Source organism: Oscarella lobularis, chromosome 10, assembly GCF_947507565.1.
Source record: "Oscarella lobularis chromosome 10, ooOscLobu1.1, whole genome shotgun sequence".
NCBI lineage: Eukaryota > Metazoa > Porifera > Homoscleromorpha > Homosclerophorida > Oscarellidae > Oscarella > Oscarella lobularis.
This window is the reverse complement of record NC_089184.1, coordinates 1,115,646-1,137,093: the sequence shown is the minus strand read 5'-3', so window position 1 is coordinate 1,137,093 and position 21,448 is coordinate 1,115,646. Positions and strand designations below refer to the sequence as shown.

Genomic DNA, 21,448 nt, shown 5'->3' with positions numbered 1-21,448 from the left:
AGAGATGAGAGAGAAGATAGAGATAGAGATAGAGATAGAGATAGAGAAGATGCCTATCGTCCGCTCAACTGTCCCGAAAAAAAGAAATTGTAGTCAATTTTCAACAAGAATTGCGCCAAGTGCGACGAGCTTTGACGAGTTTGTACGCTGCATAGAATTTTGAACAGTAGCGACGATTGCCTCTCAAACGCCTGCAACACATTTAATTAATTAAATAATAATACCACAACAAAAAGAAGGACCTACTTTTCCTATTTTTCCTGCCTGAGCAAGATCGCGTTCGGTCAACTGCAGCCCATATGACAGCAAAGTGCACAGCTGCAGACTAAGATCTAAGATTTCGTTCAAACTGCGAGCTATCTGTAAACAATCCCGAACCATCCTTGGACGTTTAGGCTTCTACCACTAATTTCCTACCGGTCGCATAAGTAAGAAAGCGTGCTCTTGGATCGCGGATAGATAGGCATCGTGAGCCAAGCAAACAACCTCGAAGTCTTTTGTGTCCTCGATTTTGGATAACAGTGAGGAGTACTGCGACTCGAGCACGTTAACCTAACCAGCGACTAGCTACAGTTTTCCACTGAAGCAAAGAACGCGTTGAACTTGCCTGAAGGTAGTACTGGAGATTGTCGATGAGAAACGCCATTCGATTTCTCAAGTTCCATAGTCCTCCCAAGCGTGCGTCGACCCGTTCGGCGCATTTGAGAGACATCTGCTGCGCCCAGGCACGCTGCAAACTCATCTGCACTCGTCTAACGCGCAAGAGAAATTTAAACAAAGAGCCGTACCTAAAAATCACAGTCGTCATCGACTCGAATGGGCTGACTATTTTCGATACTTTTTAAGAGCTGAAGGAGTGAAAAGAATGTGCAGTGGCCACGAGACGGTGCACTCCATCCCAAGCAAATCCCACGATGGGCTTGTGACAGCTGAGAAATAGAGGCCAATCAGGAGGTTCATTTATGCAGGAGCCTGTCTTACGTCTCCCCGTGTCTTCAATAACCAAACTGTAATTCCTAAACCCCTCGTCGTCATCGGAAAAGACCTGGCGAAAAAACGAGATCATTTAGCATAGAAGCACAAGTGCGCAGCACTAACCTTGTGAGCGGCTTGTTTGAAGAGCAAATTGATGTCTAGAAGTATTATTCTTTGATGAAAATTATCTACTATTAGCCCAACTAATTGACCGTTTTCTGTCGTTTTGCTTGGCGGAATTTTCATCAAATCGTTTCCCATTTCGATAAACGTTTGAAAGAGTTCGCCTCGTCCAAGTAGGAAAAAGTCTTTCATTAGTTTCAGGTGGAGAAGCAAGTGTGATTCTTTGACGGCAAACGTCCACAACCTTTCCCCTATGAACACTTTGATGTCGTCAACGACTCGTTCAAACATCATCAGATTGAACTCCTTTTCTTCGCGAAGAGAAGCGAACTTGGACAAAAAATTGCCTTCTTCATTTTTGAGAAACGAATCTAGTACGAATAAAAATTTTATAAAATAATTATTATTTATAGCCTCTAACCCATAGTTTGTTGTCTGTCGGTTTTATGAGTGAGCATGTGAACTGCTTCACCGATAAATAAAATCTAGTGAGAGGATATGTATTGGAAGTCTGCTACAGAAAACCAAAGCCATCGCCACCACCTTCTCTGCTATCCTATGAGGTATATAAGATGGAATAAGCTCATGTACAATTGAAAATCGCTGCTGAAGTCTCTCTTCTTTCTAAACAAAGGACTTGTATCACAAAAGGAAACTTATGACTACGCACTCCTGGCTCTTCATCTGTTGCCACCGCCCCTGTCTCTGTCACTGTCTCGGTTTGTTGGCAGATGAAAAATTCCCTATTGAAATCGAGTACGGTTCCGTGTAGAAACCAAGCAGAAAGCTGTTTATACAAAACAGCGTGACAATCCATGAGCAATCTAGAACCAAGCCAATAAATTAACCCGACAATAAATAAATAAATAAATAAAATAAATAAATAAATAAAACCTACGTTTGAAATGATTGGTTAACTAAAATAATACCGGAGTTGCAATAGTGATGAAGTAAACCTAAGATTTGACAGCCGTGAACCTAGGTATGAAACGTGAGTGCACAGTGAGCACAAGGGGGCTCTTCACGGCCCTACCTTGTGTTCAGAGACTTGAGTCAAGAATTCCCTCAGGACGGGAAAAAGTAGGTAGTACTTTGAAAACAAAAAATCAGCAGGAAAATTTTGCTTTACAAAAAACAAAATACCTTTTCAAATTTATTTTGGACGTATGATATAGTGAGCAGTTGTCCCTGGACGCTTGTCTCCTTTTCGACGTCCAGTACCAGCGCCCTGTACGGTTCGAGTACTGTCTCTAGGCTGCAAGCCAGAGCAACAACATACAACCCTGTGGCAGAGTCTAAAATAGATATATTTAGTCGGATGCTCGTCGTTTTACCCGACTCTGAGCTCGAGCGAATGCTGCGATGAGATTGAATGAATGATTTGAATCTTTTGTAGTCGCAACCGAGGCGTGCGAGTCGATTTAGTGAGGAGATTTCGCCCGTGTGGAGAAAGGGAAACGTCGAGACGACCTGAAAGCGAAATGCCGTCGCTTTTTTGTCAATTCTTGGATCTGCTTACTCGAAATCCCGACTCGTCTTCGACGAATAGATCACCGGGAATTCCCGACAGAGCCAGAAGAAGTTCGTGGATCATTTTTCGTTGGACGGCAATGATCCTCGATCCCGTATTGCCGCGGCTTACATAGCGACGTAACCCCTTTGTTTTGGTGTCCCACGTGCCTCGATTTCTACTCGAAATGTTCGAAGAAGTTGACGTCAATGCCGGGACAAATCTTTGGCCAGACGCCGACGGAGTGTTTCGGCGGCAGAGCCAACGAAAAAAGCCCAAAGTTCGTCGCGCTACCGCACCTCCAGCAAACGATCTCGCGGCTCTACGTTGCACACGCAGGTCGAATACCGCGAAATGGACGAACAGCTCGAGAAGCTCACCGACAACGAGAATTCGGCCGGCGCAAATGTGGACGAATCGGATTCGACGGACAGCGAGAGCGAGGACGAAGTGCCAACTGGTTAGATCGCATGGACGTTGGGGGAAGTGCTTGTAACTGGTGTCTCATTTGGTTAGGCTTGAAGGGGGCTGCCTTTCAGAGTCGTGTGCCCTTTCGTCGAATGAGTAAATTAGAGAAGAGGCATTTTTCGACTGTCGAGAAGGAAGGCGGTCTGGTGCAACGTCACTTTTTGGAAATCCGAAACAGAATGGTAGCCGAAGTTCTAGTTTCAAGAGAACTATTTTTTTGAAAACAGGCGTGATATAGTTGAAAATATGGCTTGAGAATCCCAAAGAGGAATTTACCCGCGCCAAGGCTCTATCTCAAATTGATTCCCCTGGTAGAAGATGTAGTCGCCTCTTCAAAATCAAAACTTGAAAGGAAATGACCTCTTCGTAGAAAATCATAAATTGATTGAAGCAGTTCATATGTTTCTTGAGAGGCACGGTTTCATAAATTTTGGCGTATACAAACGAGTCACTCCCGGTAATTCAGAAGGCTTATTTGTTGGAAATCTTATCGAAGATTCCTAGTGACTAAGAATCAGCGCAAAATTCTTGTTGTTGGTGCTGGAGTTGCCGGTCTGGCTGCTGCCGACCAACTTCAGAAATTCGGTTTTGACGTCACAATTCTAGAAGCTAGAGTAAGAATTTTTCGTGGCTATTTTAAAACGGATTGAATTGCACTAATAGGAACGAGTTGGCGGGCGTGTTGCTACGTTTCGTAAAGGACCCTTCGTCGCCGATCTCGGTGCCATGGTAATTACGGGTCTCGGAGGGAATCCCATGGCTACAATGGCAACTCAACTCGACATGGATCTATACAAGATCAGGCAAAAGTGTCCACTCTACGACAGTAAAGGAAGACTGGTACCAAAATCATGTATATATAGAGAGTACCTAATAACGGATTTGTTCTCGTCTCCAAAGATTAATAAGGATTTAGACGAGGCTATAGAACGAGAGTTCAATAAGTTGCTTGAGGCAGTGACTTACATTTCCCACGAGCTCGATTTTAACTATGTTAATGAGAGTCCTCTCTCTCTTGGCCACGCTCTTGAGCTGATAATTAAGTATATCGCTACTCTTTCTACGTGGTTCGCAGTTCTAATGAGAATCTGATGCCTGTAGGCTTCAGGAGAGGCAGGTGAAAGAGAAACAGTGCGAGCACGCTCGTCAAGCGCTTGGACTTCAAGAACGACTAATAAAAATGAAGAAGAACGTATGATGGGATGGGTCTTGCATACGAAGTGAAATAATTGGAAAAGTCTTCCTAGCTTGGTGAAAAAGAAAAAGCGATAAGAGAGGAAGCAGCTAGATACGAAGAGGCGAAGAGTGTACCGGAACCTAGGTGAGATAGACTCAAACGTTTTCCCAGAAACTACGAAAAATACTTACGATTTTTCTCTCATTGTAGAAGTAGTAACGATGAATTTGAGTATCGTTCATCTCAAAGAGATCTGCTGACTCTATTCAAAGTATCAGTCATGAACATATTTGCGCAGATATTGCTCGCACTCTTTCCCCTCTAGGAATACGACGGTCTTATTGAAGAGCACGACAAACTGGCTCGACAGTGCAAAGAACTGAAAGAATCTAAACCGAGGTAAAGATCTCTTCTTTTCACCGGTGCCTAGGCGACGTTCTTTTCTTTGTTTTCAACCAAAAGCGACGTCTACCTGTCGACGGAAAATCGTCAACTTCTTGACTGGCACTTCGCTAACTTGGAATTCGCAAACGCGACTCCCTTGTCAACACTCTCACTCAAGCACTGGGACCAGGACGATGATTTCGAATTCACTGGCAGTCATCTGACCGTTCGAAATGGATACTCCTGTCTACCGAGTGCCCTCGCCGAGAATCTCAACATCGTTCTCCAGACAGAAGTAAATAGGATTGAATACACGGACTCAGGTTATTTAGAGGAGACTTATAACACTCATCGATACTATTGAAGCTCTTTTTCTAGGCGTTACTATTAGAACGACTTCCGTCGATGATCAAGGAGAAAAAACGTATCAAGCCGACGCGGCTATTGTGACGTTTCCTCTCGGCGTTTTGAAGCGAATCGATGGCGTGCAGTTTCATCCCCCTTTGCCTGACTGGAAAGTGGGAGCTATCGAGCGTCTGGGCTTTGGTAACCTCAACAAGGTGAACGAAAAACTGTTGGCCGTTTGTTTAGTATCTCCCTGCTGCTTTTTCAGGTTATCTTGTGCTTTGACTCGTGCTTCTGGAATAGCAGAATCAATCTATTTGGGCACGTAACGAGTACGACAGCCAGCCGAGGCGAACTCTTTCTCTTCTGGAATTTGTACAAGGCGCCCGTTCTCATATCGCTCATTGCCGGAGAGGCGGCAGCGCGAGCGGAGAGCACCTCGGACAAAACGATCGTCGAGAGAGCTTTGCGTGTACTGAAAGGAATATTCGGAGCAAACCACGTACCCGAGGTATTTTGAGCATGAATTCTTCTATTTCGTCCTTTGACTGATTTCTCTCTATAGCCGACTGAAACGGTTGTGACGCGGTGGAAAACGGATAAGTACGCCTGCGGATCGTACTCGTACGTGGCGTCCGGTTCGTCAGGCGCCGATTACGATCTAATGGCAAAGCCGGTCGTGTGCCCTGATGCGAAAACGACGCCGCCGGTGCGTCTCTGTTTCGCCGGCGAGCACACAATGAGAAACTACCCAGCGACAGTGCACGGGGCGTTTTTGAGCGGATTGCGAGAGGCAGCCCGATTGGCTGACCAGTTTCTGGGATGTGAATACAACTGCAAGGAGACGAGCAGTTAGGAATGCACGAGACTGACTTGATCTGTTAGCTGTTCTTCTAGTCGATGCTAGGGAAAGAAAAGAAAGCACTCTATAACGTTTGAACCGGTACTGTATACTAGGCGCTTACCAGTTCTCTTTGTAATTCCTCCAGCTTCGTCTGTGCTAGAGATATATCCTACATAACGTTGACACCATAACATTAAAGAAATCAGAGTCAGGTTCGTCTATACCGCAGGCAATTGTTGGTAATGACTAACGGCAGCACGTAGTTCAGGCAATTGGTTTTGTAGAGAAGATTGCGCCTGAAAAATTGTTTTACGTATACAGTAGAACATATATGGTAGAACCCACACCTTCTCTAGTTTTTTCAGCTCGCTGTGTGTACAATGGGCAGTGATTCCAGCAGCACGTAGATCTTTCTAGAAAACAAAAGGTATACCAGGTAGGGAGATACACAAAATCCAACTTAGGTACTTCAAGAGATTGTATCTGTTGACGATACTGATCACTTTTTGCCTGAAGAAATTCCCTCTCAACGTTACTGGAGGCCACTGAACTTTTTTTCAAGCGACATGCAGCAGCCAGCTGTCTAAAGGGCAGCAGTCAAAAAAAACCTTTACAGCTACAGTGTAGACTGACTCCATCTCCTCAAGCAACTCCCCTCCTTCGGGAAGGTGCGAACTCTCCGTGGATTGTTTAGCGTTTTCTCCCGTTCTGAGCAGACGCGAATGGCAGCCTATCAACTGGCTGTCCCTCGTTCCCAAAATAAGTGCTAGGCGAGATAGCGTCTCGACGCTCGTGCGTCCACTTTGCGACAAGTTTTCCCACGACAATCCAACGCTTTTCAATATTTCGTCCAAGTGTCGACCTTCGAATGAAGGGATGAGATATCTAATGGGTTCTCGCGACGACCTTTACTTTCGTGGTCGTATTGAGCGGTTAGCAAGGCCAGTTCGGTTGTTATCGACTTTGCTCGTTTCTCTCTTTCGCTGCAAACGGTTCGGAGACGCGAGAGGAGATCGACCGTGCGTTCTGACACTTCCCACGACGTCTCTTCGCCTTCGAACAGGCTCGAAAGCCAAGACTTTATCTACTCCAAAACAGTAGAAGCCCGAGCGAGACGTTTGTGTGTGCCTTACTTCGGCTACTTCGGTTTGAAGGTAGGCCATGTTTGTTCCTGAAGCGCGCTAGCATGTTTGATAAGTCTCCCTGGTCTTCTAGTGAGACCATCTCAAAGACTGGATAAATAAATTTTCAGGTAAAAGAAGAAAGGATTTTATTGCGCGGCCCTAAAAAGTGGTTTTTATTTGTCTTCATCTCTGGCTTTTCTAATGACAGCGGTGGCTTGAGCATTCAACTTTCGACAGTGACTCATTTGGCCTATACAGTGCATCCTCTCACACAAGTACTGTAGTCACAAATACAGTGCTCTCACTGTTGAATTCCTTCAAGGCAGAAGCTATCGATTCGTCAGAAGAACAGGCTGTTGACATTTCCCAGAAGGTCTCTGCAGGTAACATAATAATAGCAAAGTCAACAGATCATTTTTTTGTAAATCACACACCAGAAAGAAAGGGTTCAGGGAGGCTAACGGCAGGAGCGGACAACACATCAGATCCACCTGTTTATCCTTATATCACAACGAAGAATACTCGTCTTGGATACCTTTTATTTGGGATTGCAATTGGTTACACAACTGAAACAGATCCTTTGCTTGCCCACGAATGTGTTCTCCTAATACAGGAGCAGATATTTAGGAGACAGTACATGTACCGAAATATTTTTCACCATCAAGAATATGTATCTGTGGAAGAAGTCTTAACACTGATGCTCTGTACAGCGAACTTTGACAGACTAATAATTGAATGTATTAAAATCCCCCCCTGAGGGTTGCATCTAACTTGGATTTGCAGTTCCTTGACTGGCGTCCTGCAAGAGCAGAGTGCGCAGTTTTTCTAACCCGACTAATTGCTTCAAAGCGTCTAAGCTAAATTCATTAATTATTTTATTAATTAAATCTATGAGAATTGGAACAGGTATCTTTATACCAGTTGAGCAAATTACCGTCCAAATTTAGATAGACCAGAGCCTCCAACCCAGAGATACCATCTAAAAAAAAACGTCCGACCCACGGAGAGTCGAAGGAAAGTCCTACCTAGAGAAGAGAGCTTATTGTGAGCCACATTCAAGTATTTGAGCTCCTTGAGCGATTCTGTGCAAAAAGACAGCTGCGATTGTTTGCCCTGTTGCTGAAGGACATTCTCACCTAAGCAGGATAAATTTCTAATATTGTTTCTAGATAAATTGAGTCGTATAAGGTGCGAGCACCGCCCCAGGCAAGTGACGTCTTCCAGTTCTAAATAGCGGCTGTGTTCGAGCTCGTTTTATCGGTCGAAAGGTCTTATCCACCTCTGTGGCTTAGTTCCAGACTAAAAATGCACAATAGATCAAACTGCTTCGTCTGTTTCTTGAGAGATTCTTCGGTGACGGAAGACATCGTCCTGACGACGTAAACAACGTGCGTTAGAAATGTCCGAACTGAAGAAAAAGGTGCGATTGCGCTCCTTTTCCGCGCTCTTTCTAATGTGATTCGTCTCTCAGTTTTTGCGAAAATCGCGAAGGCTTATTCGACGAAGCCAAGATGACAAGTCGGACGGTTTGGTGAGACCGAGAGGCGACGGCAACTCCGACGGCGAATTACCTGACGTCAACCCGATTCGTGCAAAGGCAAAGACAAAGGCTCACGATTGGCCTCTCCTGAAGTCGAACTCCTTAGTCGCCAAGCGACACGATCCCAAGGAATTCGCTCTATCTGTACAATCCAAAGTAAGGCGAAAGTTTTGCAAAAATGAGAAGGATTAATAAGTTTGCTTATACCAAGGTTAATTCGGAACTAAAAAGACTGTTAGTTGCATCAGTCGGTGCAGATATTCAGGAGAGGTTGAATCTGTCATTCGATTCATTCTTGTGATTGACAATTATATTTAATTTCAGAATTCAAAGATTGGTCGAAGAGAATGCGGAATTGCAGTGTCGGGTGCGTCGCTTTGATGAGAAATCCCTTCACGACGCCGAAGGCTTTGAACAGCTGATGATTCAAGCGGACGTGTGGAGATCGAAATTCCTGGCGAGCAGCATGATGGTCGACGAGATGGCCGCGTGGAAGGCAAAGCTTTTTATCGAACTGAAAGACTGCCAGAAGGCATTGAGACGCATTCTTGAGGAGCGGGATCTAATTCGCGAACACTTGCGGTCCTGTTGCCGTCACATTGGAAGCAATATAGTGCCTGGGAACGACGTCACTGTCTTGCAGCTAGCTAAGTTATTAGATAGAATATTGAGAAGAGACGCGAGTGCAACTACGGTGGTGCAAATGAGTCCGGAAGCTGCAGTAGAAACGCAAGCAAGAGAGGTAAATAGCCTATAATAATTGATGGTTCCTACTGAGATACTTCTATTTATTCAGGCTTTGGCTAGTTCTGAGGCTTTTCTTACTGGTGATCGCTACTTTGTGCGTTCCGTAGGCGCGAAATCAGCTAGAAGTGGAACTGGAAATGCCACCAAAGGTATTCGATCTGATGGCTCGTGGAACACGTATAGTTCCACAACGGCTGTCTTTCTATTCTCTGAGATTGGTCACAAGACAGGCGATACGTTTATTGTGTAAATAAACCCAAACGATTACGATAATTAACTTAATAAATAATTAACTGTCACGTTTCCCCGTCGTCAACGAACTTAACAAGGGAAACAGGTAGAAGAGGATTCTGCAACACCTCCAGCGACTTTCCGTCTAAGAAAGGCTTGGAGCTCAAGAACGTGGCAAACGAGACAGACCACTTCTTCGGAATAGACCAACGGGCTCTGACGTGCTCAAGAATTGCTTTGTAATCAGCCTCGCCCGTCATGGACAATGTCTCAACGGCACCAGTAGTTATGCTCCACACTAGAAGCATAGGAAACGAGGAGAAGAGAGTAGCCAATACGAGAACGCTTTGATTCTCTTCGTCGACGTCCACCACCTAGAACAACGTTACGTATTCGAATCAACTGGAGCTGTCTTCTGGTTTACTTGAGTCGTATAAAGAAGAGATCTGAAATTTCCGCTTTTTTGACGTACGTAGGACTTGAGACGTTCGTTGGAGTTCATTATCGCGTGGAGATGTTTGTACACGGAAAAGACGTTGATGGTGACGCACACAAATGCGTCGGCGTCGCTGCAATGTTCATATCTCTTCATCCAAGCGCCCGGTTTAACAGGAACCAAAGTCTGGCCACCGCGTTGGACATTCAAGTCTAAATTGACGTGACTAACGGCTGGATCCGGTTCGATATTAGTTGAGCCGTAGTCAGTGATTAGAGAATCTGCAATCGAGGTTGGCACATAGATGAGACCCTTGTCTGTCAACGTGCACCCTTCTGTGATATGAATAGCTCGGATTTCCTCACCGGCGTTCAGAAGAAAAGTCTCTTCAAAAGCTAGCGCCGTTCGAGCCAAGAAACGCGGAAACGGCGCGTTACATTTGATGAAGAAGGACGCGGAAAAATCGGCTATTTCGTCCCCCGTATGTCGTCGCCTATTGGCCGGATTCGGTCCAATCATAACGAAGCACTCGCGCGTCTCTTTCGAGCCGAAATTCGGATGCGTTGCCACGGCGACGACGACGATTCGGCGCACGAGAGGATCTTCGATGACGTAGACGACGGGACATCGAATTCCCGACATGCAATACTCGTCAAACGGAACGATTCGGCGAACGAGTTCGAGACGATCGCGATGGTTGAATTTCCACCAGAAGAGAACCGGAGTCCATGTTGTGTACGGATGATCGCCGCCGTGCGTCGTCGAGTCGACGACGCACGATAGGAGGTGGCAGCCCGATTTTGAGAAGCCGAGAATGACGTGCGAGTTCACGTCGGCTGCCGAATCGTTCCAAATCGTTTGTGCGTCGATGTGGAGGCGTCGAGGGTACGACGAAAAGAAGTCCTTTGCTCGTGTTAGAGAAGGCGCGTGCGATTGGCCCACGGATCGCGCGTACAGTTTTGACGCCAAGTTTTTTTGCCGGTTCATTTTATTAGCGCACGCTTTTAATAGCAGGAGACGTCATCGACATCCGGGCCGTTTCGACTCTCTGAGGTCATCATTCGTTTCGGTTTGGCTATGAAATCTTCTCTTTTGTTGCGAATCGCGACATGCTTGAGGTACAATTGACTTTAAAAATTATTTCCGAGACTATAAGAAGTCTTTGATTCAGCCTATGCATCGTTTCCGTCCTTTCCGACGAATCGGGCAGAATTTCGACGAGTCCTTGCTCTCCAATAGAAGAATGCAAGGCCTGTAGTAAATTTCAAAAAGTAAGATCTAGCCGTTTAGGTCGCTGGAAACCGTCTTGAAGGGTTGTATTAGAAAACGAATTTGGAGGAGTGCGGCGAAACGGGAAAGCATCAACTACACAACTGCAACGGGAAGAAAAAGTTTATGAGGTTTGAAAAATTGCCTGTTTAGGACTCAAAATGCCACCTATTATTTGATTTTGTAGCTGCAATCAAGTCAAAGTTATAGAGGAAATGAAATTTTGGATATTCGAGGTACAACAATGTCAGTGATTTATTAGATTATTTATTTTGTTTTGAAGTCCACGGCTTTTACTGTGGGATTATTTTCCATTGTTGCCGTTCTTGTCAGACAACGAAAGTTGGACAGAGAAGCCTTGCAGCGAATAAGAAAACAAGTAGCTTCAACCATATAGATTTTATTTGGTGAAATAAATAAATAAATACAGTATCTATACTCAAAAGTCTATGCTAAGGGCTAAGCGCGCGCTAAGATTCCGACATGGACACGCCTTGTCGCCGATCTTGCCGCCGTTCCGCCTCCGATCGTCGCGCCTGCTCCGCGAACCTCTCTGCCGAACCTACGTTCGGTTCGTTTCTCCGAGGGGCCCTCGCGAGGTACGACGCGAGAATCAAACACTTTCTGCCGCCTTTGCTCTGACTATCCTGCATCGAGACGTCGGCGACGAGGGCTGCGTCTTCGATGCGGGATGACCCACTCCACTCGCGTGAGCACAGTGTGCGACGGACGATCCGGAGATGCGCCCGTCGTGCGAGACATTCGCACCCATAACACATTTCTCTCGATCGTCGAAGATACGTGATCGTACGACGCGAGAGATGGGCCCGGCGTGCGAGACATTCGTACCCATAACACATTTCTCTCGATCGTCGAAGATACGTGATCGTACGACGCGAGAATCAAACACTTTCTGCCGCCTTTGCTCTGACTATCCTGCATCGAGACGTCGGCGACGAAGCCTGCGTCTTCGATGCGGGATGACCCACTCCACTCGCGTGAGCACAGTGTGCGACGGACGATCCGAAGATGGGCCCGTCGTGCGAGACATTCGCACCCATAACACATTTCTCTCGATCGTCGAAGATACGTGATCGTACGACGCGAGAGATCCGCCCGTCGTGCGAGACATTCGCACCCATAACACATATTTCTCTCGATCGTCGAAGATACGTGATCCTACGACGCGAGAGATCCGCCCGTCGTGCGAGACATTCGCACCCATAGCTCTTTCTCTCGATCGTCGAAGATACGTGATCGTACGACGCGAGAGATCCGCCCGTCGTGCGAGACATTCGCACCCATAACACATTTCTCTCGATCGTCGAGGATACGTGATCGTACGACGCGAGAATCAGACACTTTCTGCCGCCTTTGCTCTGACTATCCTGCATCGAGACGTCGGCGACGAGGCCTGCGTCTTTGATGCGGGTTGACCCACTCCACTCGCGTGAGCACAGTGTGCGACGGACGATCCGGAGATGGCCCGTCGTGCGAGATATTCGCACCCATAACACACTTCTCTCGATTGTCGAAGATACGTGATCGTACGACGCGAGAGATCCGCCCGTCGTGCGAGACATTCGCACCCATAACACATTTCTCTCGATCGTCGAAGATACGTGATCGTACGACGCGAGAGATCCGCCCGGCGTGCGAGACATTCGCACCCAAACACATTTCTCTCGATCGTCGAAGATACGTGATCGTACGACGCGAGAGATGGCGCGCGCCCGTCGTGCGAGACATTCGCACCCATGACACATTTCTCTCGATCGACAGACTCTCTTGCTGCGCGCGAGAATCGTAGCGATTGCACGCGGACAGCCAGAGACGCCTGCACTCTTTCCACTGTCTATCCGTACGGATTCGGAGCAGCGTCAGTATTACCACTGATCAAGACTGCTCGCGATCGGTGCTGATACTTTCCATTTCCAGAGAGTAGTACCCCCTTACTATATGCCAAAAAAACGGGGTTTTGTACGCTACGGCGTGTAGGTCACTCGCTCGATAATACAATTGCCATCTTCAAAATCGCATAGCAACAGTACATGGAAAAATTTTCGCCGCCCACCGGAAACGATTAATTTAATTACACCGCCGTTTTCGTCGAATAAACGAACCTCGATAGTCCCTTTTCAAAAAATTTTGGGAACGCCTACTATTGAGGAGCAAGTGTCTCCATACCCGGTCCGTTGCTAGGCTCGCCTACTCCCTTTTGATGACGTTCTCGTGACGTCACTGACAACTAACAAAACTTAAACGCGATCACGTGTTATTGAGCGATATCGAGGGAGGAGCTTCGTTTTTCGGAGAAAGAATGAACGTTATCGTTGCCGTTCGACAGTACATCGATCGCATGATCGAAGACAGTCGCGAAGGAATGAAAGTCCTGCTCATGGACAAAGAAACGGTGCGACGAGGCTCCCTTTCGGGGGAACGGCGCGAGACTAAACGATCGACGTCGTCTCGCAGATCTCAATCGTCAGCATGGTGTACGCGCAGTCGGAGATCCTGCAGAAAGAAGTGTATCTATTCGAAAAGATCGACTCAACGGGCCGCGAAACGATGAAACACCTCAAGGCGATCTGCTTCCTCAGACCGACACCCGTATCGTGCACCCCACTCATCGGTCTCTTCGCGAGCTGACGTTTCTTTCTCATAGGACAACATCGACGCGTTAGTCGAAGAGCTTCGCGTTCCAAAATACGGTCTCTATTACCTGTGTAAGAAGAAGAGAGGAGAGAAGTAGATGATACAGAGACGTTGTTGTATTTTGCAGATTTTACGAACTTTTTGCGTCAGCAGGATGTGAAGAAGTTGGCTGAGGCAGATGAACACGAAGTGGTCAAAGAGATCCAAGTACGCTCAGAGCTGTGTTCCTGCATCTGTTGACTGTGTACATAGGAAGCGTATGCCGATTATATTGCTGTCAATCCCCACCTGTTTTCTCTCAACTTGCCTACGTGCAGTCAGGTGAGAGAAAGAGAAAAAGGTTTCTACTTTTCAATATTGGTACATCGTGTTTACATCTAGCCGGGTGGACTGTGGGACGAGGAGTCGCTTCGACGAGTGACGGAAGGCCTTTCGGCTCTGCTTTTGTCGCTGAAAAAGCGACCCGTGATCAGGTGAGAGTCGTCGAGAGCAACGACTTCACGTGCACCGTCAATCTTCACTCCAGGTATCAGGCCAAGTCGAGAATGGCTCAGGAACTGGGAACAGCTATCCAGGTAAGTGTTTTGCTTGGGGAAGGAGAGAGGACGTTGGAGAGTAGACGTGCATTTGTATAGCATGTCATAGACAAAGAAGTGTCGCTATTTGATTTTCGGAGGCCCGACGTTGCCCCTGTTCTGCTTGTGCTGGACAGACGAGATGATCCTATCACGCCCCTTCTCAATCAGGCAAGACGCGTCGAGAGCACGCAGCAACTAACCGTCTCCGTTCTTATACTAGTGGAGTTACCAGGCTATGGTGCACGAGCTTCTTGGAATAAGCAACAATCGCGTTGATATGTCTGGCGTTCAGGGACTGAGCAAAGAAATGCACGTAAGCTGTTCTAGGTATTTCTTTTTCTACTACCTCCAACTATTTTCTTCTGTAGGAGGTTGTTATGTCATCTGAGCATGACGACTTTTATCAGAGCGTCAGCTAAAATATAAGGCGTTTGTTGAGCTATTGACACTTTTTCTAGAATATGTACGCCAATTTTGGTGAAATTTGCAGCGCCGTCAAGGATCTTGTGGATCAGTATCAATCCAAGCAAAAGAGCACGGCGAAAGTCGAAACAATTGCGGACATGAAGGCAAGAGCAATTTGATGTCATAGAGATAATTGTTTATCTCTGCTTCATAGGCTTTCATTGAGGCCTATCCTCAATTTCGCAAGATGTCCGGCACTGTAAGCAAGCACGTCGCGCTGATAGGCGAACTGAACAAGCGCGTCGTTCAACAAAGTCTCATGGATGTATCCGAAGTTGAACAGCAGTTGGCATGCCAATCCGACCATTCAGCTGCTCTTCAAGTAGGTGGCATCTCCTCAGGCGCACATTCTTGTCACAGTACACTATCTCTTGCGCATACGCTCTCTCATTGCGTTGGCGGTTATTCCATTGCATTCACATATATCTTAATTCTACATAAGGACGTACAGTGATCTTGCACGGTTTTCTTCTTAGAAAGTAAGACAGTTGTTGAGTAAGGAGAACGTGAGTCATTTGGACGCCATGCGACTCGTTCTTCTCTACAGTCTGCGCTACGAAAGGCACACTAACAATGATAGACAGGGGCTGCATGACATCTTGTCGCGACGCGGCGTTTCTGCTCGATATACGAGGGTAGGAAAGCAGAAAAGGATAGGAAGCACCAATAAAAGTCGTCTCTCTCAGCTCGTTTCCAGTATGCTGGGATATGCGGGAAAAGACCAGCGGGGATCGGATCTGTTTGGCACGCAAAGTCCTCTAGCTTTTACAAAGAAACTCCTGAAAGGGCTAAAGGTCATAAAAAACGCCTAGATGAGAAGTTGTACTAACGTCTTCTTGCTTTTTTTATTGTAGGGGGTTGAAAACGTGTACACTCAACATCGACCTCTGCTGGCAGACACACTTGATTCTCTCGTGAAGGGACGGCTCAAGGATACATCTTTTCCTTACGTAAATGACGCTCGCTTGAGGGACAGGTAAAGGAGTCAGAAATTAGACTGAGGTTCGGCGGAGGAGTTCTTCTATAGACCTCAAGATATCATCGTATTTGTTGTCGGTGGGGTGACGTATGAAGAGGCTCTAGCCGTCGTCAACGTGAACAAGACTGCAGCGGGAGTTAGGGTTTTGCTTGGCGGAACGACGGTGCACAACTGCAAGAGGTGGCATCTCATAGCTCATTCACACTGGGGACTCATTAAAAACCGTGCTAATCTAAACACCTACCTCAAAAAAAGCGATCGCGTTTTTGAAGTAGTTGCAGGAAATTCCGTACTCGGGTCTCTCACAATTAAGTTTAGTTCAAAAATGTGACCATCTACTGAGACTCCCTCGCGGGTGGTTGCATTTTTTAGGTAGCCAAATTAGCATTGAAATTGCCACTTCGTTTTTACTAATCGCCCACCAAGTTAGCACGGTTGGTCTCTAGTGTGAATGGACAATAAAAAAAGATTTGTAAACTTCTGTATGGGGGCAGTTTCCTTGACGAGGTTGCGCAGGCTACGACGGGCCTTCGAGCAGGAGGAGGAGGAGGGACTCCTGGAAGAGGAAAATGAAGCGACAGTGTATGTACTTTTTTCGTTTTCTTTTTTTGAGACGCCGCCTCTGATTGGCACGTGACCACAACTGAGATCGCACGTACTCATTCGCTAGTCTGGAGGCCACACCTTCGCTCGGGAGGAATGCCACGGTCACGTGCAAGGGTCAGGTGACCTGACTACTCATTCGCTGCTACGCATTCTCATTCTGCCTGGCCTTGCTGTTTACTTACAAACTGCCGTTTCATGGAAGATCCTACGTTGGATGATTGCTCGGAGAAGTCGTTCCTTCTTGAGGAATCTGAATCTGATCAGATGACCTCACACGAAGAGGAGGAGGTCTACAGCAAAAGACAGCGCGTCGATGTTCCTACGAGCGGAATCGATGGAACGGTGAGCGGAGCACGCGATTCACGCTGCTGTACCGGAGTCGGTGTCCGAACCCGGTCCGAGTCACGTCACGTCTCTTTGTGGTAAAGCGTTGATTGATATGCTAGGCAACGGGCTTTAGTTTGAAGAAACTCTGGGCATTTACTGGGCCCGGATTTTTAATGAGCATCGCCTACATCGACCCAGGGAACATCGAATCCGATCTACAAGCCGGTTCCGTGGCCAAATACAAGGTGAGTGTGCCTCGATGGAAGGAAAGGCATTTCTGCTAACACGTGTTCTCCAGCTCCTCTGGATATTGTGGTGGTCGACTGTTTTCGGACTCATTCTTCAGGTTTTTTTAATCTTTAGGGCTTGCGCTTATGAGGACGTTTTCCCTTCTCGTAGCTTCTCGCAGCTAGACTCGGTGTCGTGACGGGCAAGCACTTGGCCCAGGTGTGTCGCGACCAGTATCCCAAGGGACCGAGACTCTTTCTTTGGATCATGATGGAATTGGCAATTATTGGAAGTGACATACAGGTGCATTTAGTTAGCAAAAATTATGACGTCATAAATTGTATTTTTGTCAGGAAGTTATTGGATCGGCAGTTGCCATCAGCTTGTTGTCGAGCGGGAAGTATGGCTAATTTAAATTTATTAATAGGTGAAGAATTTCATTGTTTCTTAGGATACCACTTTGGGCAGGAGCTCTTATGACAGGCATCGATACTTTTACATTTCTCTTTTTAGAAAATTATGGTTATCTTTGCTATTAGAAAGATTGGTAGTACTCGATAAACTGAGATATACTCTTTCTGTAGGTTTGAGAAAATTAGAGGCATTTTTTGGAGCCCTAATTACCACAATGTCTGTAACGTTTGGTTACCTGGTTAGTTGTTGTGTAAAAAAGAAGAATTTTAATTATCTATTAACATGTGTTAGTACATTGCAAGCGGACCGGATCAACTGGAAGTCTTGAAAGGAGTCGTAATTCCGACGTGTCCCAATTGCAATGGACAAGTGGGGGAGCAGGCAGTGAGCATCCTAGGCGCTGTTATCATGCCGCATAACATCTATCTTCACTCAGCTCTTGTGTTGGTAAGACTAAGCGTATTCTTCCAGAACTGAGTAAAGAAAAATTAAGTTATCTCTATAGTCAAGGAACATTGACAGAGGAAAGCGTAGCGCCGTTAAAGAAGGCATTTTTTACAATTCCATCGAGTCAGGTAGTGATCTTTTATTCTTTTACGCATCCTTAAAATGATTGGTTCTACTTTTCTGGCAGCTATTGCTCTTTTCGTATCTTTTATTATCAATATGTTTGTGGTATGCGTGTTTGCCGAGGTAAAATCAGCGTAGCACTAGCTTTGTACACTTGATGACTCTTGTCTGTCTTTTCTAGCTCTTCGCTCCCGACTCAAATATGAGCCTCGTGGTTGCAGTGAGTCGAAGCCCCTCCTCACTCTTTGCGTCTGTTATTTTTCCATAGGGTGACAAACTTCGATTCCTCGATGGATGTACGAACGTGACGAACGGAACAAACGCAACGTCATTCCTTCTTTCAACCGCCGCCAACTCTACCATGTCACACATTCAGCACTGCAAAACGGCAAACTTCTATTGGATCATCTGGGGCATAGGACTTCTCGCCGCCGGACAAAGTTCGACGATGACGGGCACGTACGCAGGCCAATTCGTCATGGAAGGATTTCTTGGCATCAAATGGCCAAGATGGAAGAGAGTTCTACTTACGCGTTCAATTGCAATGGGACCAACAATCCTGTGTGCGACGGTTTTTGCCAAATACTTGGACGCTCTCGACGAATGGCTTAACGTAGAGCAGAGTCTTCTATTGCCTTTTGCCTTGCTTCCCGTGCTGCACTTGACAACGTCGTCTCGCATAATGGGAGACTTCAAAAATTCCAAAATCACGCGAATAGCCGTTTGGTTTCTGGCAGTGCTAGTGATGGGTGCCAATGGATATCTGATTGTCACTCAATTATTCTTGAAGCACAAGCTTGCCGAAACGATCGTGGGCGGCATCATTTTTCCCATATATATTGTCATTGTGATCTACTACGTGATGGGTCCTAGTGCATCAAAACGGCTTTTTATAAGAATGGGGCTTATGAAGAAGGAAAAAGCTGATGAAGATGCGCTTAACTAGACTAATTATTTTTGTCTGATCGATTTTGTCTAAATTCTCATTTCTGTTGGTTGGGGGGCGGAACAGAGGACGTGCTCAATTCGCTCACGTGACTAAAAGAACTTTGACCCGTTATGACTGAGCGCGACGACGAACGCAGCAAAGATGGCCACGGAAGCTATTTCCTTCTCTCAAACGACATCGATCAATCGGGAGAAGTAACGTACGAAAGCAGTCAGCTCGTTCAAATTCCGGAATTGCCGCATCGTGGCGTGAGAGCGCGATCAAACGACATAAAAAGGCTTTGCTCTATTTTTTTGCTGTGCAGTTTAGTTTGAGAAAGCTCTTGGCCTTCATGGGTCCAGGATTTCTGATGAGTGTCGCCTACATCGATCCAGGCAACTTGGAGTCCGATGTCATTGCAGGAGGCAAAGCTAGATATTCAGTACGTGCTATTGGTTCAAAGTCGCCTATTTGTAACTGATCATTCTAGCTACTGTTTGCTTTGCTGTTATCCACATTGGGTGGATATATCTTGCAGGTGGACAGATATAGCTTCGATCTCTTCTGTGGTAATTCTGCTTTGACTCTACACTGTACTAGCTACTTGCTGCACGTCTTGGCGTTGTTACTGGAATGCATTTGGCTCAAGTCTGTCGGGAAAAATATCCTAAATGGCCACGACTGTTTTTGTGGCTTCTAATGGAGTTGGCTATCATTGGTGCTGATATTCAGGTTTGATAAACGTGACGCGTTGAAACATGGAAGCAGACCTGAGCACTTTAGGAAGTTTTTGGGTCTGCAGTTGCACTTAATCTTTTGTCATACGGACGGTAAATAATGCTATTTTTATTTGATTTCTGGCTGACCCATCAGACTCGCCTGGTCGTAGTATTCCTCTGTTTGCTGGAGCCATCATAACTGGAGTCGATACATTTACAATACTTTTCCTTGAGAAATTCGGTATACAGCCAATCTCTTCTCTAAGTTTACACTGTACAATGACTGTTAGGGATACGAAAACTAGAAGCTGTTATAATTACACTGATAATGACTCTACTGGTGTGCTTGGGATATATGGTCGGTTGGATGATTGGCGCTGGCTGCTGCTACTTTTAATAATTGGTTGTATTTTAGTATGGTTATAGTCATCCAAACCAAGTGGATGTACTAAAAGGACTTTTTTATCCTAATGTCACGGGCTCTGTCAATGTCACGTCATCTTCATTACCACTTACTGCTTTGGGAATTGTTGGTGCCGTTATCATGCCTCACAATATCTACCTTCACTCAGCGTTGGTTTTAGTAAGTAGACACCGTGTTCTCATTAAATTATCTTGCTAATACGTGCAAAGTCTCGAAATATAGATCGAGAAAAGCACCAGGCTATTAGAGAGGGCATTTTGTACAACTCTATAGATTCTGGTGAGTCTTTTGTCATTGCTTTAACTAGAAGCGTCAAAAGGGTTGATCTTTTCTCAGGCATTGCCTTGTTTTTTTCCTTTCTGATCAATCTATTTGTCATAAGTATCTTTGGCCAGGTATGCAAATAGCCGTACTACAGTACTTTTTTCATGCACGCCAACGTCTAGTACATGTTTGGGCGTGATTTGAACTTACTGTCTTCGGTAAAAGAACGATTTTCAAACGGTTTTTCTCGCGTTTCAATTTATTAAATTTAGGGATGTTATCTCAGATTTTCTTATAACGAATCACTGAACTGTTCTATCGAACTCAATGGAGCAAACATTAGCGAATGGTATTGCAATGGATTGCAGAACTGCGGATCTCCTTCACACATTCCGCATGTCTTTCCAATTTTGTGGGGAGTTGGACTTCTAGCTGCAGGCCAAGCTTCAACTATTATGGGCACATATGCTGGCCAATTTATTATGGACGGGTTTCTCAATATCAAATGGTCTCGGTGGAAGCGTGTTTTGCTCACCCGATCCGTAGCGTTGGTGCCGGTGATTTTGATCACTACTATTTCTACTGCCTTGGAGCAGTTTCCCAAGCTGGACGACGCGGTTAATATTCAGCAAAGTCTTCTCTTGCCCTTCGCTCTTTTTCCTGTTCTTCACATGACTAATTCTCGTCGTGTAATGGGTAACTATGGACTCTCAAAGTTTCTTCTCGTCGCTGCGTGGATTGTGGCTCTTGTTAGCATGGGATCATGCTTGGGACTAATCATTTACTCAGTTGTTACGAGTCGAAGCAAAAACAAGGAAGCGTGGCGTATAGTCGCTGGAATTGGTCTCCCTATTTATGCTTTGATAATATGCTACTATTTATTTAGCCCCGGGACCATTCAAAGAATGAAAGAATCGCTACAATGGAAGTTGTGGAGACGAAAAATGTGGAAGGATCCATCGGCAACTAGCAGCGGCAAAACTAGAAAACTTCTAAGTGAGAAAGGCGAGAAAGAAGAAGATTCGTCAAATTCTGACAAGACAATCTGATTTTTAACTTCTTTTTTTTCTTTTTTTTCAACGGACACTTCTATTATTATTTTATCATTTGCCGCCAGA

At 45.8% G+C, this 21,448-nt stretch overlaps 10 protein-coding genes across 13 annotated transcripts; 6 read left to right on the top strand and 4 right to left on the bottom strand.

Moving 5' to 3' along the window:
* Window positions 1–17: 17 nt before the first annotated feature.
* LOC136192278 (gamma-tubulin complex component 4-like) lies at window positions 18–2,750 on the bottom strand. The gene is made up of 16 exons (XM_065980813.1): window positions 2,618–2,750; window positions 2,433–2,568; window positions 2,242–2,381; window positions 2,132–2,188; window positions 1,997–2,076; window positions 1,769–1,922; window positions 1,642–1,722; window positions 1,520–1,583; window positions 1,188–1,469; window positions 1,099–1,133; window positions 982–1,045; window positions 839–929; window positions 608–788; window positions 418–552; window positions 247–360; window positions 18–191 (listed from the first exon to the last, which is right to left on the bottom strand). Exons 1-16 carry the CDS (start codon window positions 2,690–2,692, stop codon window positions 54–56), a joined length of 1,827 nt encoding a protein of 608 aa, XP_065836885.1. The 5' UTR covers window positions 2,693–2,750; the 3' UTR covers window positions 18–53.
* LOC136192277 (lysine-specific histone demethylase 1A-like) lies at window positions 2,741–5,918 on the top strand. Of its 2 annotated transcripts, XM_065980812.1 has the most exons (16): window positions 2,741–2,888; window positions 2,948–3,068; window positions 3,125–3,258; window positions 3,315–3,387; window positions 3,447–3,533; window positions 3,581–3,690; window positions 3,740–3,916; window positions 3,977–4,119; window positions 4,178–4,268; window positions 4,324–4,397; window positions 4,464–4,524; window positions 4,579–4,652; window positions 4,716–4,960; window positions 5,016–5,197; window positions 5,251–5,493; window positions 5,548–5,918. In XM_065980812.1, exons 1-16 carry the CDS (start codon window positions 2,796–2,798, stop codon window positions 5,836–5,838), a joined length of 2,199 nt encoding a protein of 732 aa, XP_065836884.1. In that variant the 5' UTR covers window positions 2,741–2,795; the 3' UTR covers window positions 5,839–5,918. The 2 variants fall into 2 exon arrangements, with proteins under 2 accessions (XP_065836884.1, XP_065836883.1); XM_065980811.1 differs by having other exon boundaries at window positions 3,740–4,119.
* Window positions 5,686–7,048, bottom strand: LOC136192279 (HAUS augmin-like complex subunit 1). Its single transcript, XM_065980814.1, has 8 exons — window positions 6,960–7,048; window positions 6,739–6,910; window positions 6,460–6,688; window positions 6,295–6,409; window positions 6,174–6,239; window positions 6,051–6,122; window positions 5,948–5,995; window positions 5,686–5,885 (listed from the first exon to the last, which is right to left on the bottom strand). Exons 1-8 carry the CDS (start codon window positions 6,987–6,989, stop codon window positions 5,835–5,837), a joined length of 783 nt encoding a protein of 260 aa, XP_065836886.1. The 5' UTR covers window positions 6,990–7,048; the 3' UTR covers window positions 5,686–5,834.
* Window positions 7,049–7,066: 18 nt separating this feature from the next.
* LOC136192281 (leucine-rich repeat-containing protein 61-like) lies at window positions 7,067–8,324 on the bottom strand. 3 transcript variants are annotated; one of them, XM_065980815.1, is made up of 10 exons: window positions 8,230–8,324; window positions 8,087–8,176; window positions 7,976–8,032; window positions 7,869–7,929; window positions 7,722–7,807; window positions 7,609–7,674; window positions 7,486–7,554; window positions 7,385–7,441; window positions 7,256–7,327; window positions 7,067–7,200 (listed from the first exon to the last, which is right to left on the bottom strand). In XM_065980815.1, exons 1-10 carry the CDS (start codon window positions 8,315–8,317, stop codon window positions 7,124–7,126), a joined length of 723 nt encoding a protein of 240 aa, XP_065836887.1. In that variant the 5' UTR covers window positions 8,318–8,324; the 3' UTR covers window positions 7,067–7,123. The 3 variants fall into 3 exon arrangements, with proteins under 3 accessions (XP_065836887.1, XP_065836888.1, XP_065836889.1); XM_065980816.1 differs by having other exon boundaries at window positions 7,722–7,802; window positions 7,885–7,929; XM_065980817.1 differs by lacking the exon at window positions 7,976–8,032.
* A 21-nt stretch (window positions 8,325–8,345) lies between these two features.
* LOC136192274 (uncharacterized) lies at window positions 8,346–9,529 on the top strand. Its single transcript, XM_065980808.1, has 5 exons — window positions 8,346–8,370; window positions 8,422–8,646; window positions 8,702–8,760; window positions 8,815–9,232; window positions 9,287–9,529. The coding sequence occupies exons 1-5, from the start codon at window positions 8,350–8,352 to the stop codon at window positions 9,485–9,487; spliced, it is 924 nt and encodes a 307-aa protein (XP_065836880.1). The 5' UTR covers window positions 8,346–8,349; the 3' UTR covers window positions 9,488–9,529.
* On the bottom strand, window positions 9,470–10,891 carry LOC136192181 (uncharacterized). The gene is made up of 2 exons (XM_065980701.1): window positions 9,893–10,891; window positions 9,470–9,842 (listed from the first exon to the last, which is right to left on the bottom strand). Exons 1-2 carry the CDS (start codon window positions 10,889–10,891, stop codon window positions 9,534–9,536), a joined length of 1,308 nt encoding a protein of 435 aa, XP_065836773.1. The 3' UTR covers window positions 9,470–9,533.
* On the top strand, window positions 10,871–11,577 carry LOC136192276 (protein JTB-like). Its single transcript, XM_065980810.1, has 5 exons — window positions 10,871–11,022; window positions 11,076–11,175; window positions 11,228–11,304; window positions 11,361–11,409; window positions 11,457–11,577. Exons 1-5 carry the CDS (start codon window positions 10,982–10,984, stop codon window positions 11,568–11,570), a joined length of 381 nt encoding a protein of 126 aa, XP_065836882.1. The 5' UTR covers window positions 10,871–10,981; the 3' UTR covers window positions 11,571–11,577.
* Window positions 11,578–13,258: 1,681 nt separating this feature from the next.
* Window positions 13,259–16,512, top strand: LOC136192271 (vacuolar protein sorting-associated protein 45-like). Its single transcript, XM_065980804.1, has 17 exons — window positions 13,259–13,586; window positions 13,649–13,783; window positions 13,839–13,899; window positions 13,956–14,035; window positions 14,081–14,149; window positions 14,210–14,301; window positions 14,355–14,403; window positions 14,464–14,574; window positions 14,627–14,719; window positions 14,775–14,816; window positions 14,865–14,975; window positions 15,026–15,193; window positions 15,348–15,506; window positions 15,558–15,665; window positions 15,726–15,847; window positions 15,899–16,030; window positions 16,345–16,512. Exons 1-17 carry the CDS (start codon window positions 13,494–13,496, stop codon window positions 16,421–16,423), a joined length of 1,704 nt encoding a protein of 567 aa, XP_065836876.1. The 5' UTR covers window positions 13,259–13,493; the 3' UTR covers window positions 16,424–16,512.
* LOC136192272 (protein Malvolio-like) lies at window positions 16,385–19,042 on the top strand. Its single transcript, XM_065980805.1, has 13 exons — window positions 16,385–16,518; window positions 16,598–16,798; window positions 16,903–17,028; window positions 17,082–17,129; window positions 17,183–17,314; window positions 17,365–17,411; window positions 17,463–17,533; window positions 17,596–17,663; window positions 17,717–17,872; window positions 17,931–18,000; window positions 18,060–18,118; window positions 18,177–18,215; window positions 18,264–19,042. The coding sequence occupies exons 2-13, from the start codon at window positions 16,652–16,654 to the stop codon at window positions 18,939–18,941; spliced, it is 1,641 nt and encodes a 546-aa protein (XP_065836877.1). The 5' UTR covers window positions 16,385–16,518; window positions 16,598–16,651; the 3' UTR covers window positions 18,942–19,042.
* LOC136192269 (uncharacterized) lies at window positions 18,985–21,448 on the top strand. Its single transcript, XM_065980803.1, has 12 exons — window positions 18,985–19,192; window positions 19,249–19,365; window positions 19,414–19,461; window positions 19,524–19,655; window positions 19,707–19,753; window positions 19,813–19,883; window positions 19,933–20,000; window positions 20,058–20,225; window positions 20,276–20,345; window positions 20,403–20,461; window positions 20,513–20,548; window positions 20,603–21,448. Exons 1-12 carry the CDS (start codon window positions 19,055–19,057, stop codon window positions 21,377–21,379), a joined length of 1,731 nt encoding a protein of 576 aa, XP_065836875.1. The 5' UTR covers window positions 18,985–19,054; the 3' UTR covers window positions 21,380–21,448.